The sequence below is a fragment of the Taudactylus pleione genome, unplaced genomic scaffold (assembly GCF_031769625.1).
Source record: "Taudactylus pleione unplaced genomic scaffold, aTauple2 ptg000517l, whole genome shotgun sequence".
NCBI classification, from domain to species: Eukaryota; Metazoa; Chordata; class Amphibia; order Anura; family Myobatrachidae; genus Taudactylus; species Taudactylus pleione.
In genome coordinates, this window is record NW_028284919.1 from 5,565,278 (window position 1) to 5,585,127 (window position 19,850).

Here is a 19,850-nt window from a genome sequence, read left to right on the forward strand (position 1 = left end):
ATTGGGATAAAGGGCATGAACAAAGGAGTGGTAGCACAGTCCCCTCAAATTGGGACTATTCTGCCTAAATCGGGACAGTTGGGCATTATAGCTAAATGTATCTGAACAAATCCAAGTGTGCTTGTAATTTCTACATCCCACAGATGCTTGATCAGATTGCGATCTGGGGAATTTGGAGGCCAAATCAACACCTTGAACACTGTCATGTTCCACAACCCATTCCTGAACAATTTTTGCAGTGTGGCAAGGCACATTATCCTCCTGAAAGGCCACTACCTTCAGGGAATACTGTACTGTTGCCATGAGGACATTTAATTGGTCTGCAACAATGCTTAGGTACAGTAGATGGTACATGTTAAATAACATCCACATGAATGCCAGCACCCTAGGTTTCCCAGCAGAACATTGCCCAGAGCATCATACTGCCTCTGCCAGCTTGCCTTCTAACCATAGTACATCCTGGTGCCATCTCTTCTCCAGGTAAATGACATATGCAGCCAGCCGTCCACACAATGTAAAATAAAACGTGATTCATAAGACCAGGCCACCTTCCATTGCTCCATAGTCAAGGTCTGGCGTTTGTGCCCATTGTAGGAGCTTTTGCTGGTGGACAGGGTTCAGCATGGGCACTCTGACCAGTCTATGGCAACACAATCCCATACTTTGAATGCTGTGATGCTTTGTTTTCTGACAACTTTCTATCATAGTCCAATTAACTTTGCAGCAATTTGTGCTACAGTATCTCTTCTGTGGGATTGGAACAGACTGTCTGGCCTTTGCTCCCCACATGCATCAATAATCCTTGGGTACCCATGACCCTGTCGCTGGTTTAGTTTGTCCTTCTTGGACAACTTTTGGTAGGTACTAACCGTTGCATACTGGGAATACAGTAGTCTTGCCATCACAATTTGGCCCCTGTCACCAGTAGTCTTGCCATCACAATTTGGCCCCTGTCACCAGTAGTCTTGCCATCACAATTTGGCCCCTGTTAGTCGTTCAGATTAGTGTATTAGTGTATATATCTATGCTATATTTTCTGTTTATTAATTTTACTTCTTGGCCACCGGAGTGGGGAAGAGAAAACTCTGCCCCCTCTGTGCAAGACCCACAGCGCATCAGCCTAGTGATGATGTGCTGCGTCTTACCTACTGGCGGCCCCAATGCGTATGAGCGAGATCTCGCAAACATCACAGGATCTTGTGCGCAGCCTGAGACCCACCAGATGCCACCCAGCTGCTGCAGGTATGTGCACATACTGGTAGATAATCTTGCCAATATGTGAAAAAAATTATAATCAACACAAGTGCGTTTATCGATTTTGGATGATTTACCGTTGCCATACAACAGTATGCGACTGAAATTGTTAGTGGTTTGCAGGTAACAGAGAAATCACTTTTCTCTGTTATATGATAATACATATTATATCATAATAGAGAGGTTCAATGTAAGTGTCAAATAGCGCTGGCTATAGTGCATTTGGCACTTACTGCTGTGTGGAGGCGTTGTAAGAGGAGGTAGTAAGAGGGCCCTGCTCTTACAATCTACAGCTTTTTAACATTTTCAGGAAATGGAGGTTGTGCTAATGTTGGTCTAAAGCTGGGTGCACACTGGACAACCTGTATACACAGATGACGGCAGATGCAACGGAACGGCATATCGTGCAGTCCGTACACGCCACACGTTCTGGTGAACGTCTGCACAATAGGTCATTCAAATGCATGGGGTCGTTAGTCAGATCTTCTGATTGGCCTGCATGTATGGCAGACCTGAAGATGCGACTGACAACCCGCAGGTACGCACAATAGTGCATACACATTTGACGATTGGACGTTCCGATCCGTCGGAAATTGGCAAATCATTCAAAATATCATCTAGAGTGTACCCAGCTTAATCTTCTGATCTAGCTCATCTTGGGATACCTAATTTAGGGGGAGATGCATAACCAGGCGGCTAACTATCGGTCATTGTTTGCACTGCTTTGCACATTACTGTGGTGAAGCAGGTCCAGACACCGCCCGCATATATTATTCGTTTTTGTCAAAATCGATAGCTGCAGTTGTTGGAACGGTCAGTGCCACTGACTTCATACATTGCCACACTCTATTGGCGCCCTATTTAGACATAGCACCCCTGTCCTACTGATTGCTTCCCTGCATTACTAAATGCAGGTAAGCGGTAACCGCAGCACATAATGTGCGCAGTTACGGATTTGACAGCTGTCACAACTTCATACATTTCCTCCTTGATGTGGTAGATTTATATTTTCGTTTTCTAAATTGTATTCGATACTATTCCTACACGTCACATGGTTTTCATTTAAGACAGCAAAAACTAACAGTTGAGAAAACATAAACTCTTTTTTTTTGGACATTTTGGGTACATTTTATTTGCTGCGTCGGAAGGAATAAGCAGACCAATGATATTTTCTGAAAAATCAGAGTCTTCTGTGCACTAAATCAGTGTATCCGAATGCTATCTGTACTGTACATTTACTAGCCATTAGTGACCTGACTGAAGCATGTGGCAAAACAAGGTCACTAATGCTAGTGATTTGATGAACTGATTGCTACCTAGGACATGAAACTCTAACCAATGTACTGAGAAATATTATGCATTAGGGGCAGATGTATGTTGGCAAGCAAATCTAGTTTCAATTAAAGAAATCTGTCTAATTTTAAATTATTTATATATTAATTGATCCTTTAAAAACTCACTAGGAGCAATATAAAGGTATTAATAAGAAATCTGTTCTATATTTAAGACTTAAACTTTTCTTTTCCTTTCAGATACTTTCATTGTTTTTATAAACCTAATTTACATTTAACATTAAATGGTAACTTTGACTTGAAGCTACTAGTTTTACCACTTTACACTATCGCACTGTTTTTTTTTAACTTTGCATTTTAACTGCATGGCTATGCTTGTGTTATTTATTTAAAGATAATGTGTGTGGAAATACAGCCACTGCACGTAACATTGACTTGATGCATTCGTAGTTGTAAGTGTCACCATAAAAGGATAGAAATGTAGATGCCTGACATAAGTATGTCAGATTTGCTCTAAGGGGGTGCCATACAAATACTGCACCAGCATAGTGCTTTGGAGATTTCTTGTCCATTAATCAGGTGCATGCTCAGAATTTAGTGGACTAGCCAATGGAAAACTTGATGCCAGCAATTTTGTCCGAAAATATCAAATTTGATGCAGCGCCGCCGCAAAATAAAATGGTTACGAATTATCCCTTCTAAAAATGCACTTTTCAGTGTGTATAAATAGTAATATTTTAATATTAAGCCTATAGTTTTTCAAGAATATGCTTTTCATTAATTTGATACTTCTAAGTACGATTTGTTTTTATAACATTTTAGTTGGCAAATCACCCCGCGGATTACAGAGCAAAAGAGAGAGCATCAAAAAATGGTATTTCATTTCTTTTTCATTTTATTGAGATTATTTTGAACACCTTTTGTTTAGTATTCGTTATTTTAAGTGTAGAAAAAGGGATCTATCTAATATTTCCGGACCTCTAGCACAGCACTAACAAATTTCTTATAACAAGCACTTTTAACACATTGCTTGTATATAAAATATAATATATTACTTTTAAAGGTAGTGTTCCATCTTTGCTTTCTGACATCTTAACGCTGAGCTTCCTCATACTTTGTAACACCTTTTTATACTCTACTTCTTTCACACATAACAGAATGGATTCCTCTTCATTTGATATATGTAAATATAGCCATTTACTCATGGTCATTTAGATTAAAGTGCAGTTTAAAACTAATTATGTAAGCCCAATTATTATGACGGTCGTATAACTTAGATGCCCATCTTTAATATAACTAGTTCAGAGTTTTCTTGTTCTCGTTGCCAGTAACAATTGTAGGCAGCATCAGGAAAACTAAATGCTGATTCCTCCCCCTTCGTACTAATAGTGCACCTACAATAATTTGGTGGCTGCCGTCTGTAGTTATTACTAACGGCCTGAAATAGTATGAGGACAGAGAGGAGAGTTCCATATTTGCATGATTTTTCTTTCACAATCTTTCTATGCTCCATTATTTCAGTGGTTGTTTTCATACAGTATATCAATGTCTTTCTCCCTAAGCATTGTCAATCTTATTTATGGTATTCCACTGTCTTTTGTTGGGTCTTAACTAGACACAAACCATTCCCAATAAAACACCCCAATGTAGCAAATAGCAGCCTGTTACCTGAGCTGGGTGCCAGACGGAATGCTGTTAGTCTACCCATGCAGATGTGACAGTTTTGCATGTAACATATTGCAGTGCCTCTGATCACTCTTCCATTGAGCTGCATTGTAGGCCTATGAATGGCTAAAGTAAGGTACACACTGAGAGATGTGTACCCAGCCGATCCTGGGTACACATCAGAATGAGGTATTGAACTACGGAACGATCCCTCGTTTAATCCTTCACTAGCTGCAACGGTTGCCGCATGCGATTATCGTCCGGTTGGCCGTACAACGCAGCCAACCAAACGATATTGCATGCGACCGTGGGATCACTCATATTGGCCGTACACACTGGAGCGATGCGGCTGATGTGTTCCGATTCAGCCGGAAACGACATATTGTGCCAACATCGTCTGTATGTACCCAGCTTTAGGAGGGTATCCAATTAGCCTCGATATTTTTTTTGGGAGCGAAAAACTGGGATTTTTCGCCGATGTTTTGTTTTTCCATATCCTATTAATTCAGATGAAAACACATGGGCACTGTGATAAACTCACGGACCTATGTGTTTTCGCCAATGCGTGGTTGAAAAAACTGCACTTTTCGTGGATTATTTTTAGGGACCCATCAGGTCCCGAAAAAAAAAAAAGCACGTCGGGTGGCACTTCTGGGCTAATTGGATAGCCCTGCGACAATCCTTTAGCAGCACTGCTAATTGGATACCCCCCTTAGACTGCCAGTGGCAGAAGCTGCAGTACTGGATGGCTCTCACTGTAATGTAACGATGCTCCTCTAAAGTTAGACACATAATTAAAGTAGTACAGATATATATGTGTGTGTATGTATATATATATATATACATATATATATATGTATGTATATATATATGTGTATGTATATGTATATATATATATATATATATATATATATATATATATATATATATATATATATATATATATTCAGGCTCTTCTATCCAGAATAGTGGTGTCTTGTTTTTTTTTGTTTTTTTTTTTGTTTCTGTATTTTTTTCTATTAATAATAAATATGTATATTAAATTCTCCTGCCTTTTTTCTTGCTATCCTTGGCTTTCCCTTCCTCAGTACTTGGTAGAAGCTTTCCTCACAGTGGACCTGATGCAGAGTTGGAAGTAACTCTGGTGTTCATTGCTCAAAACAATGTCCGTAGGAAAAATTTATATTCACCCATAGGCAATTGCATATGCGCGAGCCTTGTTTACAACTAGCACTCAGCAGTGCAGACTTGCACCTGCCCTATAATAGGTGCAAAATATATTCATCCAAATAAATGTTTCAGCTTTTCCTAAGCTAAATATCCTCTAGCATTCAAGTTCTCCATCTTCGGACATAAGTGTAGAAGTGATGGAAACACAACTGCATCACCTCTAGTTGTGTGCACCGATTTCTGAACATGCGTAGTGCGAATTCATGAGATATGTTTGGCAAACAGGCACGCGGTCATCTTTTGCATCAGTCCCAGTGTTGGTAGGAAGTGGGTGGTGATTATGCCAATGTATGTTTGAAATAATCACCATACATTGTTTCTTGGTATTTTAAGCATTGTAAATACATGATATCTGGTTAAAAATGTTACAATTGTATATATTATTTGTTTTGACCATTCTCTAGAACAATGGTTCTCCAACTTTTTTTTTTATGCCGTGGCACTGAAAGGAAACATCCACATACGTTTGTGCTAAGTGATTTGTTGTGTACGGACAGTCACCTCTGTTAATATGGATTCTGGACAAGGTGGTAGGGCAGAGAGGAGGGGGTCACAGGAGAGTGAGTAGAGGGAATAAGGTGACAGGGCAGACGAGTCGTCCTAGGAGAGTAAGAAGAGGAGGACAAGGTGGTAGAGCAGAGAGGAGGTGTCACAGGATAGCAAGAAGACTGGAACAAGGTGGCAGGGCAGATAGGGGGGATCCAAGGGTAGCGCACGAGAGAGAAGAGGGAACAAGGTGACAGGGCAGGGAGGAGTCGTCCTAGGAGTGCAAGAGAGGGACAAGGTGGCAGTGCAGAGAGGAGGGGTCCTAGGTAGATGTTGTGTCCAAAATACTAGTAGGCGTTTTAATAGACTGAACATCAAGCAGTCTGCTGTACAAACCAATAAAATACTTTAATGCTGAAAAGCACGCAGATCTCAAGGTTCCTTAACCTTACTAATATTTTTCAGATTGTTGCTTCTAATTAAAAGCAACTTGTACATTGGGTTTCATGATCTTTAAATACAGGGACATTAAAGAAATTGCCTCAATATGTATTGTGACAGCTGCATGCTTTAAACAGTATTCAGTGTGTTTATAGATGGTGGGCTGTCCGGAGTTGGGCAACTACTGTATATGTCCTCCACATTTAGCAAAGTCGGGGTGTTGAATTGCGCTGTTTTTGTATGAGCATGTGATTATGGCTCAGGCCATCAAGTTGTAATTTGAAGTATTAGTGGAAGTATTTGTTCCTGTGGGGTAAACAAATATAAATGCACATGCATAATAGTGATTTATGCAAACTTACAGTTGAAAGTTGAAATGTTAGAAGCCGCTTCCACATCTTATTTTGTTTGCTTATTTCCCCAGAGTTTACAGATGTTTCCTCATCAGAGAAAAGCCATTGCAACATTTGAGAACCCGCACCATGCTTCACAATTCCAGCAGAGGTTCCACAGGTATATTTAGCTGGTTGCTTAATTGCATGGCAATAACCCAATTTCTGTTTTTACATTGTCACTGGTTTTGTTTAATGATATAAAATTTTCACTCACTGCGCTAAAAGTAACACACTTGTAGCTTAAAGCAGCAATCCCACATAGTTTTACTTACTTTGAATAGCAATTTATGTTCCTCCTTTTAAGAATGCATCTGATATGTCTTAGCTGTCCTCCTACAAATAATTTTCTCCCCATCAAAGGAAGGCAGACATGTATGGCTGCCAAGTCACACAACAAATAGTGTTTCAACATGTCATTTGAAGGCAGTGGATGTAGGAGGGGACGGATATTACATTGTAGACCGAGCTCAGAAGGGTGTTTCAGTGACTTTCTGTTACTACATTTTGTACCATGTGACTAGTTGCCATGGTGGACAAATGACCCTGGAAACTGCAGAATTATAAATAATTAATCGCAGTCTAATTAAATAAACCAAGAAAAATGCTAACTACCAAGCTGCTGCTTATATCCTGCCACTAATTTACATAAATTAAATAAAAATCATGGCATTGCTGCTGTAAGAAGTCATCCCTGTGCTACAAGTGTGTAGTTCCAGCTGAAAAACCTAAAAGGACTAATGCACACAAGTGCTTTCCCTAAACCCTAGGCATGTGTTCAGAACTTTGTTCAGCTTGGTGAACACTGCGCTGGAACTAGGAGTCATTGGACTTAGGGGGGTCTATGTACTAACCCGTGGATGGATATAAAATGCCAACCAATCAGCTCATAACTGTAAATTTTTGAAGCCTGTAACATGTCAGTTATGAGCTGATTGATAGGTACCTGATCTCCATCCACTTGTTCTCTCTCCAAGGCTTAGTACAGAGAACCCTAAATTAATAAGCTGTCAACAGCACACAGGCAGGTGTTACAGGGGGGGATAGAACATGGGTGTAAGACAATGGTACACAATTTGTCTAAGTCCATCCTACATTCACTCTGAACACTCTGCTAGCTGGTTACAAGTTAAAGCTACATGTGTACAAGCCCTAAAACATTTTTTTTTTATTAAAATACTACTTTTTCAATATAAAATGTGTGGGTCTTGATCCTAAGAAATTCACTTAAAATATCTTTAGTCCTCTGACAATTAAAAAGTGATTTATAATGATAAAGAAACAGATTAATGTGTATTTGTATTTTTTTTTGAGCCACATTAATTCTTTTGGACTTTGATGGTAATTTAATTAGCTTTTAACAAACTTAAAAAAAAATACTCTTAGCCCAGAACCTCCCTCATCTCTTCCTAAGGCCTCCTATCAATCTTCGAGGGCTAATAAAAAAAATCACACAACTGATTATAGGGCATGGGCAAGTCTGCTCTTTTTGGGGCATAATCATGCTAGCGGTCCAAACATATGATGTCAGGCAAAGCAATGTTTAAAATTTGCTTTTAGTCTATTTTGGAGGGACAGCACACAAATGTTTTCCTGTATTGCATTTCTTTGTTAAAGACGCAAGTAAGCAATGGTGTGTGTAGTGTGAGTTCCTTTTAATGGATAAGTGGACTAAAGCCTAAAAATAGATAATGGTTACCAGCGCTGCACACTAATGTACAAATGAAGGTGGATGGTTTTAAATAAATTGTTCAGACATTTATTAACACAATAAAATCACCAATAATGGATGCATATGTATCTAATATCAAGCTAAAACATAGTAAAAATGTATACTCTTTGGGACCTAAAGCTCATAGTTCATAAAAGTCCTTTAGCAATCTTGGACTTTGTAATTGTATATGGACTATATATTCCCTTAATGGCAAGAGAATTGATTACCAGATCCAGGTGTCAAGGATGTGTTACAGTCCCTGGGCAGTGTAACTTGCACAGAATGGGTTAATGTGTATTCCACCTTATCACGGATGATACAGTCCCTTAGCAGCGTTCTAGTTGCACATGAATAGGGTTCTTGTAAAGCCTCCAGATGTCCGTTGTTTCTGCCAATATGCTAGGGGGGAAAAAATCCAAAGTCCACAGTGTAAATGTCCACAGATGGTGTCAGAGCTAGGTCAACAATGGGCATGTAGCGCTCAACATGTTTCGCTGGGTGTAGTATTGTCCAGCTTCCTCAGGAGCATATGGTTGAATGATCAACCATGGCTTACATATACCTGGTCTCTAATTTAATCTATTATTCACACCTGTGTTCAATTGTATTTGTTATATGAAAAACCATCCACTTTGCAATATTAAAACTATTTATTCAAGGCTATCCTATTATTTATTCCAAGCCTAAAAATACATTGTACCTGCTAATAACGACTTATAAACTATTTCAGGCACATGATAGACTTGTCACACATCAACGTATCCCTGGTTACTGAATGATCTGAGCTGTCCACATTCAGCATCGACTGAGACACAACTGGAAAAGAGACTTCTGGACACTGCAGTGTCTCCCTTTTGTATTCTGGATTTCTTACACAAGGCGACTGAATGGAGGGACAAACTTGATATGTAACGGGCAACAATGAAGTTGAGCTTTTCCTCGTTAGACCTCCCTACGTGGATCTTTGCTACTATTACTGTGTTCCCTCTGAATTGTGACCCTTGCATGTAAATCTATCTCTGTGTCAAAGACTCATTACCGACATGGAAGAGAAAATACTTAGAACAAGAGACATTGTTGAGAAAGAATACATGATAATGGTTACTCTTCTCTTCAGGACATGTTATGGTTACAAATATTTTACATTTAGTTCAACTCCACCTAGTGCATCAATTCGAAAAATTTAAGCTCTGACAAAAACTCATTGTAAACTTTTACTAGCATCCTTGTCCTTTAATTGGAATTAGCGTTTTAATCTTATTTTCAAAGAAATGTGTAATTATATATAATTACAACATACAAGATTTTGCGATCATATAAGTCAAAACTTTGAAGAAACAAGTGTTTTCTTTAATAATGACTGTAGAGTCTTTGTACACAATGTCATCATAGGGTTCTTTGGCCTGAACTTATAGCTATTGAGAAGAAAGTAAGTTAAGATATCCTATCAATTTACCATTGGATTTGGAATAATTAACAGAACAATTACTATTTATATAAATATAACTTAACATAATTTAATGTGTTTCCTGAAACATTTCTTTAGTCCATTAGATATTATTTATTCACCTTCTTAAGATGGCCACACATCTAAAAGATTATTTCTAACCAGCCATCTAGTTGGTTGAATGGTTTGAATGAAAATCTGGCAATGTATGAGAACAAATGACAATGGACCATTTGCTCTCAAACACTGGAAATAGACAATAACAGTTGTTCCGACAAGTTGGTTAAATCTGTTTAATTTAACTAACTTATCTGAACAGCAGTCTTCATTCAATTCCAGGGTTTGGTAGCACACGGCCGATTGCTTCTGTAGATGACCAGATTTTCGTTCCAGCCAGCCAACTACTTAGCTAGTTGTAAAGATGACCTTGTGCGTGGCCAGCTTAAGTCTTCCGGCTTCCTTTAGAACTACTCCATGGTTAAACAACAAGGGCTAGCCTTTGCGTTGGATACCTAATGCCAAACTGTGGCTTCCTATTTAAGCCGTTTTTATTATCTATATCTTAGAGCAGTGGTTCCCAAACTATTTTGAATCACAGTACCTTAGAGCAGGGGTTCCCAACCACGGTCCTCAAGGCACACTAACAGTCTAGGTTTTAAGGATAGCTATACTTGAGCACAGGCAACTTAATTAGTACTTCAGTTATTTTGATTAAACCATTTGTGCTTTAGCATGGATATCACCTAAACCAGGACTGTTAGTGTGCCTTGAGGATCGAGCTTGGGAATCGCTGCCCTAGAGTATCAGCATTTTTTTCACGACACCCCTGGGCCATAAGTTTCTTATTGAGATATTCAGCAAAAATTAAATGAAGTAAATCTGTGCTTATATGTCACCCTTTGGTTCAGTTATATGGTGGTTGACAGGGCCGTGCTTCTTTTTGTCCACATTTTTTGATAGGCAAAATTAGTGCTAATGACTGCCAATCACACTGACTAAAAATAATTTTATTTGGTACTGGACCACCAACCTGAGGCACCACTGCAAGTGCCCTGAGGCATCGGCAACTAGTTTGGGAACCACTGGCTTAGAGGAAGAGTCCCCATAATATAGGTGCTCCTGCACATAGTGATTTGCTGTCATTATAGCATTTGTGTTAATATTTCTCTTCGGTAACTGCATACTTGTGCTTTTATTCATTTGGTTACTATTACAAAATAAGGCCCTCATAGTAGTGAATACAATATCTGCCATAAGAGGAAGATTTTATGTTCTAGATTCTGAATCTAAGAATCTAGCGCACAATAGCTAAATGTATTTGTATATATTCCAATTTAAAACCAAGCATGCTGGCCTTTCCTGATTGCTGGGATGTGTGCCATGTATCATAAATTGTTACTGCTTGAGAGATCTAATTTTCCTTGTGCGTATTCAATTGGTGCCTAATGGTGTCATTGTTTAGAAATGTAGGTTCTAGCACAGTATATGTGTAAATATAAAATGCTTCTAAAATGACTGAAGCAGCCTTTTATCATTTGAAGAAGGCCTTTAACCTTGAGGTTGTGACGTGTGGATTAATCGGTTTTTATCAATTTATCTTATAATACTTTATTTGTATTGTTTTCTCAAAGTGTCTAGGCCCAAAGCTCATTAAACATTCTCTGTTCCAAAGATTAATGGTAGGGCATACATTTAAGGCAGTTATTCATCCAAGTATTCCTATTTTTAAATAACACATTTATTAATTAGCTAGGGAGAGTCCTTGAAATAAAGATCTGTGTAGTTTATATTGTAAACAACATCACTTAAGGTACTAGTCTTGACAATATTTCCCTCAAACCATTTCTGTCTAGATATTCCTTTTCTAGCATATGTTACTCAAGGCATCATAATTTGTAGTTCAATTAACTTGTAGTTCAACAGACTTGAAATGGCTGCTTGCAATGTTTTTAGGTGACAAGTCCAGTTTAATTATTTTCCTACTGGTGCCAATGCCAGACAGCATATTTTTTGTTTTCCTTAGCCTATCCTTTCACATGGGTAATGTTAAAACAGTATTCCTGAATAATGTTTGAAAGCCACTTGAGCATACTTGTTTAATGTATGTTAACTACTTCTACCTACAAACATTTAAGTAATCTTGGCCCCGCTTTTATAGTCTTTGAATTGCGTTGTGTGTATAAGTCCACGTGCAGTGTTTCAGAACGTGGTGGGCAGATGCAGTACTATTGTCTTTTTTTTTTTTTTCAGTGCGATTTACTGCTCATACTGGCAGGTATTATAGCTTGTATAAGCCTGAACAATCATGAAGAAAAATGTATGAAACCCTTCGTAGTGTTGTGGGAAAAGAGCCTTAAAGTTGCAATATGCTTTTAACACAATTTGTTGGTGTTAATGACTTTAATCAGTGGGAGGGTGTGGAGTTTCTGTGTTTTATATTTTATTTATATTTTTTTACATCCTTAAAAAGCACAGAGAATGTAGATTTTCAGCTGTTTTCTAATCTTTCATGGGTTACCATTGATTCAGTCTTTGAAGGTCGTAATTGCTAATCTGGAGAAAGGTGATGCCAGATCCTGCACTATGATTTGACCCAGAGATTCAAGTTGGCAATAATCAAGTTAGGCTATGTTCCTGATACTGTAGGGTTATACTTTCTACATGTGATTCTCTATCCTTAATAATGCACATTGGCTACTAATATATTCCAAAATACATATTCATATAATGTTAACTGTTGGTAATTTATAGTAAAGAGGCTTTAGCTATTTTCTTTACTAAGGTTCACAATGAGTTAAGGCAAATTTTCCTCGAAGATGTAGTGCAACCATTATCTGTATTCTTTCATAATACATTTGAACTGAAATGCAGGTGTACACTTTTTTTTTTTTTTTTGTACATATTCAAAGGACAACTTTTAAAATAAGATATTATTCCACAAATGCAACTCTACCCTTTGGACTTTAATTTGCTGAGCAAACTTCAATTCAGTTTCATAAATGTTTGTGTTCCGGTGTATTCCTTCAGTTTTATAAAGAGAATTAGTAAGTCAACAATTTTATCCAGACCAGTGTATTTGTTCATCACCCAGATTTTTAATTATACATAATTGAGTGAAACTTTATAGGGATTTACTTTCTTTTTTTTTTTTTTTTTTTTTTTCACTTCTGTTAATGTTTTATCTTAAATTTTCATCAAACATTTGTATTCTGAATCATACTTGTAGTATCATTTTCTTTTTTTTTTTTTTATATCGGTTTTACTTTTATTTTTATACATCTGTAGCAATGTATGAATGGGAAATATATGAATTATAAGATATTATCATTCAAAAACTACTCTTCAGGTAATATCACTTTCTACTTGAATGGGATGGGCTGGAGAACATTCTTTTGTGAATGAATGCAATTTTTTCTGGTAATGGCCATAAAAATTATAAATAAATGTTGAACCTGTATTTGACAGGAAACGATCCACAAGTGCACTGACTTTAGTCCAAAAATCCAAATTTCAACATTTTAGGAAGGGTCTGAGTTTTTTTTTTATACAAGAGGAATCTAAAGGGTGCTGTTTTTATTCTTTCTGGATTACTAGAATTTTTACATTTTTTTTTTTTATTTTTTTTTAATACTGGATTGCTAGTTTGTATTTCAGTGCAAAACATTTCAGCTGGTTTTAGTTCAGTCTGCCCTTGTAACCCATTTAAATCGTTTTAATTCAGTTTTGACCTAATACCTTGAAGATAAGTTTAGCATGTGGTGGGTATTTTTCAGGGTGTTTTGTTTTGTTTTTAGAGGGGGAGAGGGTTTAATAGAATAAACTAACAAATGTGTTTGTAGCAAGTTGGTTATCTAGAATATATATAAATTTTGTGTGTGTGCAATGTTTATTTTAGATTAACTTTTTAAGTTTTGAATACTGAAGTCTGTACTTATCATATGACAGACGTTTGCTGCAAAGCATCTCATCCAGATGCTCAAATTTTTTTATTTTGTTTTTTATTCAGTCTAAGAGTTATAGCAGTATACTTCTAATTCCATGCAGAGTCCTGGAAACAGTGGAATTGGTACTACATTGTTTTTGCTAAATGATTAGGAAAATCCTAATTTAGAAGAAATGTTTTCTGTGTTGCATTTTTGTGTCCATAGCAGTGAAAAACGTAATCCAGAAGTGTAAATAACCAAACCTCAACAGCACACCTACATACTCTCCCACCTGCTTGTCATACTTCTCCCCCATGTAGAGTATTGAACACAGATTCAAAAGCACTTCTATAGTTAATATGAAATGGTACTTTGTTATCCGCGCAGTGTACAATCAGAGTGTATAGTAAGTATTGAAACGTGTACAATCTGGAAATACAGGTTACATTTTTTTTTTTCTAAATAAACTCTTGTACACACATGCAATAGAGGTTTAATGATTGGTAAAGTATTGTTTACAACTTATAATAAGGAAAGCATGTTGTACTACAGAATAGGGCATATTTTTGGCTTTCTTTGATTTGTTTTCATTTTAAATCTACTTTATTAAATACTTTCCATTATTTTATATTCTGAATAAGGGGCCTTCAAATGATTTGAAATGCTTTTCCATATGTTTAACTTTTCAGATTGGTGCAGCAGTTTTAGCTTGTTTGGTTTAAATTTATCTCCCAAGGTGTTTTTTTTTATTTTTTTTATTTCCCAGTTTCTAAGATGATTGCAAATAATAACTACTGGCTTCTTGTTAATATAGAAATAAACCTATACTAGATGCTGGTAGATCTAGTTTTTTTTTCTGTTTTCAGATGTAACTGTTTTTTGGTTTTTTTACGCACACAGGTTAGCATATTTAACATATTCTGTAGCTCAGCACTCAGGACAAACTATAAAACTGCATGCCTTATGGCCATGTATAAACCATATCTCCAGTAATTGGCTTACTATACTTCCCCAGTATTCGTGGTCAAATACGAACCTTATTTGATCAATATAAAGTGATGTGTTAATGATTTTTTTGAAAATACCTAAATTCTACTCTAGAAACACTCCATTTAAATTGGATAGCAACCAATTCTCCCTCCACTGTTCACTACCCTAAAATTTGGTAAATTGACAAAGCCACTGATATCTAAGTTATTGTAACAATGGTTCCGTTTTTAGCAAAGGCAGGTAACTTTTAATGTTGCAGGCGATAGGTTATAGTGCTGTACTGTAATAGACAACATAATACAGAAGATAGGTTATTTGGAAATCATCTTATTGATTTGTGGATTTAATTTTAAAAATAGCATCTTTTTCTGTGCACCAAAAATGTAATTTAAACTTTTTTTTAAAGTTTGTTATAGATGAGCACAACTTAACCAATTTTTTTTTTTTTTTTTTCATGACAGGTTTTATATCAGTAGTTTTGTGAAGTGTTATATCCTAAAATGATTTTTGAAATGCTTTAAAGTGAATGTAATCCATTTGCAAGGTAGTTGTAATATGTATTTTAATCCTATGGATTTATTGGGTAATGTGATCACCTCCCTATATACAAGATGGTTTCTCATCTCCAAGTTTGATTCATATTGGATCCTTTTGTATTGTTTTGAACTCTGGTATAATACAGTTGGGAAGGATCATTTCGTTTTGCACTTGTGTATGTAATAGATATATATCTCTAACTGTCTTTGTGAGTGAATATTGTTCCACAGGTATGTAGGCTAATAAATAGGTTACAACAGCAGCTGTTGCATTTTTTTAATGATTTCTTCTGCAAATGACCCTACTAATCATAATGCTTCCATTCCAGCTTTTGTCAATATTCTCTGACTGATTTATTTTCCCGTATTGATAATGAATATTTTTTCCTATGGTTTCTTACAGCATTGGTTACATGAAGACACTAAAACTAAATAAAAAATTTTCCTGCAGGTTTTTCCCCTCTTCCTTTTATAGCATTTGTCTCATAGCTTCTTTTTACCTGTGGCATTCATCTTTGAAATCTTCTTGAGTGAAACAAATGGGATTCCTGTTGTAAAGCAGAAAATAACATTTTTCCTCCATTTAACCATTTTTATTTTGTACAGCTGCTGACAGAGAAACCTCTAACTGTTAACCTCACAGTGTTTGTTTTTAGGTGACTGGCTGGACAGATCTGTTTTTCGGCATCCTGATGACTGTCAACACCACCGTTTTGTTTTTGGTTTTTTTATATATATATATATGATTTCAATTTCACACTGACAACAATAGATCTGTGTTGAAGTCAATTTAATCAATTCTGAATGTGATCCTTCCTAACCTAGAACTGTTTGTGAAATGTTACACCAGTTAAATGATGTAAATGTAAATTGTCTATTTATTGATATACCCAAGAATATTTGCTACTAAACTTTGGTTTATATCTGCAAAGTTCAAGTTTTTGCACTTTAATTCATTCTTACTGCACTAACAAATTGAATGCTGCTACACAAGTGAATTATTGTACTTTTTTTCCAAGTTGTACAAGAAACATTTTATAAAATAGTTTTATATTTTTTCAATAAAATAATAAATTCTGTATAATGTCTTCATTTAATTAAAAAATAAAATTGTATGTTTTGTGTCCAGCTTTGTATTTATCACTGCTGTTATTTTAGTTTTTATATATAATAAATAAAACATATTTTTTTTACTTGGTATTTTGGTGCATTTTTAATTGTGATCAGTTGTATTTAGGAGAGAAATCTGTCTTTGTGCTTTTGTTTACAGAGCAATTCGATACCAGATATTGGAAACATATTTTTGAAAAAATTTTTTTTTACCAGGCAAAGGCTGTTTGTTGTCCACTCTGATATTCACCCTGGTAATTGACCACCCCCTTCACTTCCACCTTCCTACCTTGCATCTCACATCCTATCATCTCCTAATATTCAAGGTGTGTGGGTGGGTCCTATTGGTTCAACTATTTATATGCTGCTGCTTTGATGGGTTTAACTCCACTGGGAATCTCCTTGCCTATATAAATGATGCATTGCTAGGGTGAGATCTAATTCTACAAAATACATCAGCGTCTGAATCTATGCTACCCACCAGGGCTGCCGAACTACTGCTTAGAACTTCAGATGGCCGAGTACATATTTTATATTTAGGTGTGATCGTATTATATTTAGGAGGGGGAAGGGGTGGTTATAATTTCCTGGTACAATCTTTTGTACCAGGAAATTACAACCCCCCTTCCCCCTCCACTCCTCTCTTTACCAAACAACAATCTGATTTATCCTGGAGGTGTATTATAATCTTCTTGCTGATCAAAATTATATCCGTAAAGATGAACATTGTACCGAAGCGGTTACACGGCTTCCAGACCCTGCCATTTGTGTTCCAACTCTCACTATTAAAGAATTGCAAAAATGATATGTATGGATCTTCTGCAACAACAGGTCTCCCAGATTATTCTTCTGTCTCATATTGCTTCCATCCTTGTTTGATATTTGCAATTTGTACTTGCTCAAGATTAATCTTACTACTCCCATCTTTTCCCTGAATGAAAGGGAGTTTTTATCTAGACAATAAAACAAAAAAATCCCCCAGCAACCTACCTTAACCAGTAAAAAAATTGAAGCATTGTATAAAGAAATAACATAAAGAAGCCTTTGTTATACACATTAGCAAATATTTGATAAGCCACTCGCCACATCATGGTGCTTCTAGGAGTGGTCGGAGCTCTAAACAATTATAGTCCCTACATTGGGTCATATGTGACCAAACAAGGACCAGAACTTTCTGACAGCTTTCCCTGTGGACACTCAAAGAAACTCCCGTTACATATTCTGGTTATAGCCAAAAGTGTACAGACCAAGAAATGGGGAAAAAACTGCTTAATTCAAGAAAATACAATTTGCAGATTAGTTGGGACTTGATTTTTACTGGGCTTGCGGTTTTCTGTGTTAGCTACAAATAAACGGTCTATAACCAGTAGACATATTTTGGGTATTTTCAAATATACATTTTGAAACTGGCATAACCCTTTTGAATTCAACTATAGTGCACCTTGGAGTTAATGGTGTGCTCTATGCCAAACTTTTTTTTTTTTTTTAAGGTTGTGAATTTTCTAAGTTGTTTTTAAACATAAATGTGTCCACAATACATTAAAATAAAGGGTGAATTGAAAATATTCTTATTGGAATTGTCACCCTCACGAGTGTTAAATCCTTCTTTAGAGAAAGGATCTGATATAAATGGAATAATTCTGCGCACTGGGCTGTGTTCTAGTATGATGGCCAACTGCTAGCAGCCAAATAGGCACCCCTACCTATATACAGTACATATACAAGTTCGAATAAACAAGGTGTAGCGCTCAGCCTATTATGCAAGTAGTGGATGTTGTACCGTCTAGAAGTAATATTATCTTTAAAATGCAGAGAGGAGTCTAGCTATGTACATGGCCCCAAATTAAATATAATGTGCACACAGTATTATAGTAAAGTGGTTTTTTACTCAAACGTATTTGGCATAATATACAAATACACAAAAATGCTCTGGATACAAATAAATGCAGTACTAATAAGATGCTAGTAAGTCGAATGGATCTCAAATAGTAATCGTTATTCAAATTATTTGAGTGTATATATCAAGCTTGTGGGTAATTAAATATCAATCCCAGCTGTTTGATGTACTGGAGTGGTAGGCAGTAGAGTCTGATAGGTTGAAAACACTGCAGAGAGTCTAAAACAGGCTGCCGCATCCCGCTTGTCTGTTTACTAAAGTTAATGAATGGAGCAAGGAGGAGAAGAGATCAGCTTTTGTTCAGGTAACAAGTGAGAGACAAAAAACCTTTAAAAAGATGCCAGGGGTTGTCTTCTTGGGAAAGGGGAGCTGGGGTGCTAGGACAGTAACGAGGGTCTCCTGGCTTACCGTCCTCCCTTCGGATGGGACGCCCGGTAGTGTATCTGTAGCCAGATGCATACCGGGACCCGTACTCGGAGGGGGCTGGTCAGTGCCTGGGGAGGGTTGTTCCGGCTAGGGCTCGATTGAACCTGTGACCGGGCACCCCCACTCTACAGAGACTCACCTCTTTGCTATGCTCCAGACATCTGGTCCTCTATCCTGCCGACTGATCTTCAAAGTCTTTTCTTTGATCTCTTGTTTCCGGGTTATTTCCGTCACATGACCACGGCTGACTTGCGGTGCAATATATAGGATAAAGTAGTTCCAGTGCTTCCAATGAGTTTTGTGGTATGATGACCCAATGCATTTCGCCGTAAATGGCCGCCTTGGTGGTAGTGTTAGGAGTTCTTGTACGGGAACTCTATGGAGTTTTGGGGTGGGAAATCAATGATGCAAATTCGTCCTGCGGGCTTTGTCGATTGGCTGATGTGTGTTGCGGAGATTACTGGTCATCTCACACATCAATCATGGTGACCAACGTTGATTGTATTCCTTATGTACAGCAGGACATAAATTATACGTCTATATTACGTTATGGTTATTAGTGTTCCTAACATTGCTTGAATGCTGTCAATTGGGGATCATGATGAAAAAATATGTTTTGACATAAAGCCTTATATGCATATAAGGGTACATAACCTAATGTAAGAACAACATAGCCAGTTCCAACAACATCGTTCGTTAGATGAACTACAGATGATCAACTGGAACGCATACACAAATACTATGTTTAAACATCACCTACACTCCCACACTTGGGAGTAATTACACCGTTTCTCATGTCAAAACATTTTCTCATCATGACCCCCAAATTGACGGCATACAAGCAATGTTCGGAACACACTAATAACCATAACGTAATATAGATTAATAATTTACGTCCTGCTGTACATAAGTAATACAATCAACGTTGGTCACCATGATTGTTGCAGAGATTACTGGTCATCTCACATGTCAAACAGCCAATCGACAAAGCCATTGATACCCACCCCACAACTACACAGTTCCCGTAAAAGGACTCCTAACACTACC

General features: G+C 37.0%; 1 protein-coding gene across 3 annotated transcripts in view; it reads left to right on the forward strand.

Moving 5' to 3' along the window:
* RBM33 (RNA binding motif protein 33) overlaps positions 1 to 15,752 on the forward strand; it is a 146,667-nt gene extending 130,915 nt beyond the window's left edge. For 2 of the 3 annotated variants that reach the window (XM_088450369.1, XM_088450367.1), the window contains 3 exons: positions 3,369 to 3,420; positions 6,793 to 6,881; positions 9,205 to 15,752. In XM_088450369.1, the coding sequence (XP_088306495.1) occupies positions 3,369 to 3,420; positions 6,793 to 6,839 (99 nt within the window). In that variant the 3' untranslated portion in view covers positions 6,840 to 6,881; positions 9,205 to 15,752. The remainder of the gene's footprint in view (positions 1 to 3,368; positions 3,421 to 6,792; positions 6,882 to 9,204) is intronic. The other variant, XM_088450365.1, reaches the window with a different exon arrangement.
* Positions 15,753 to 19,850: the final 4,098 nt, after the last annotated feature.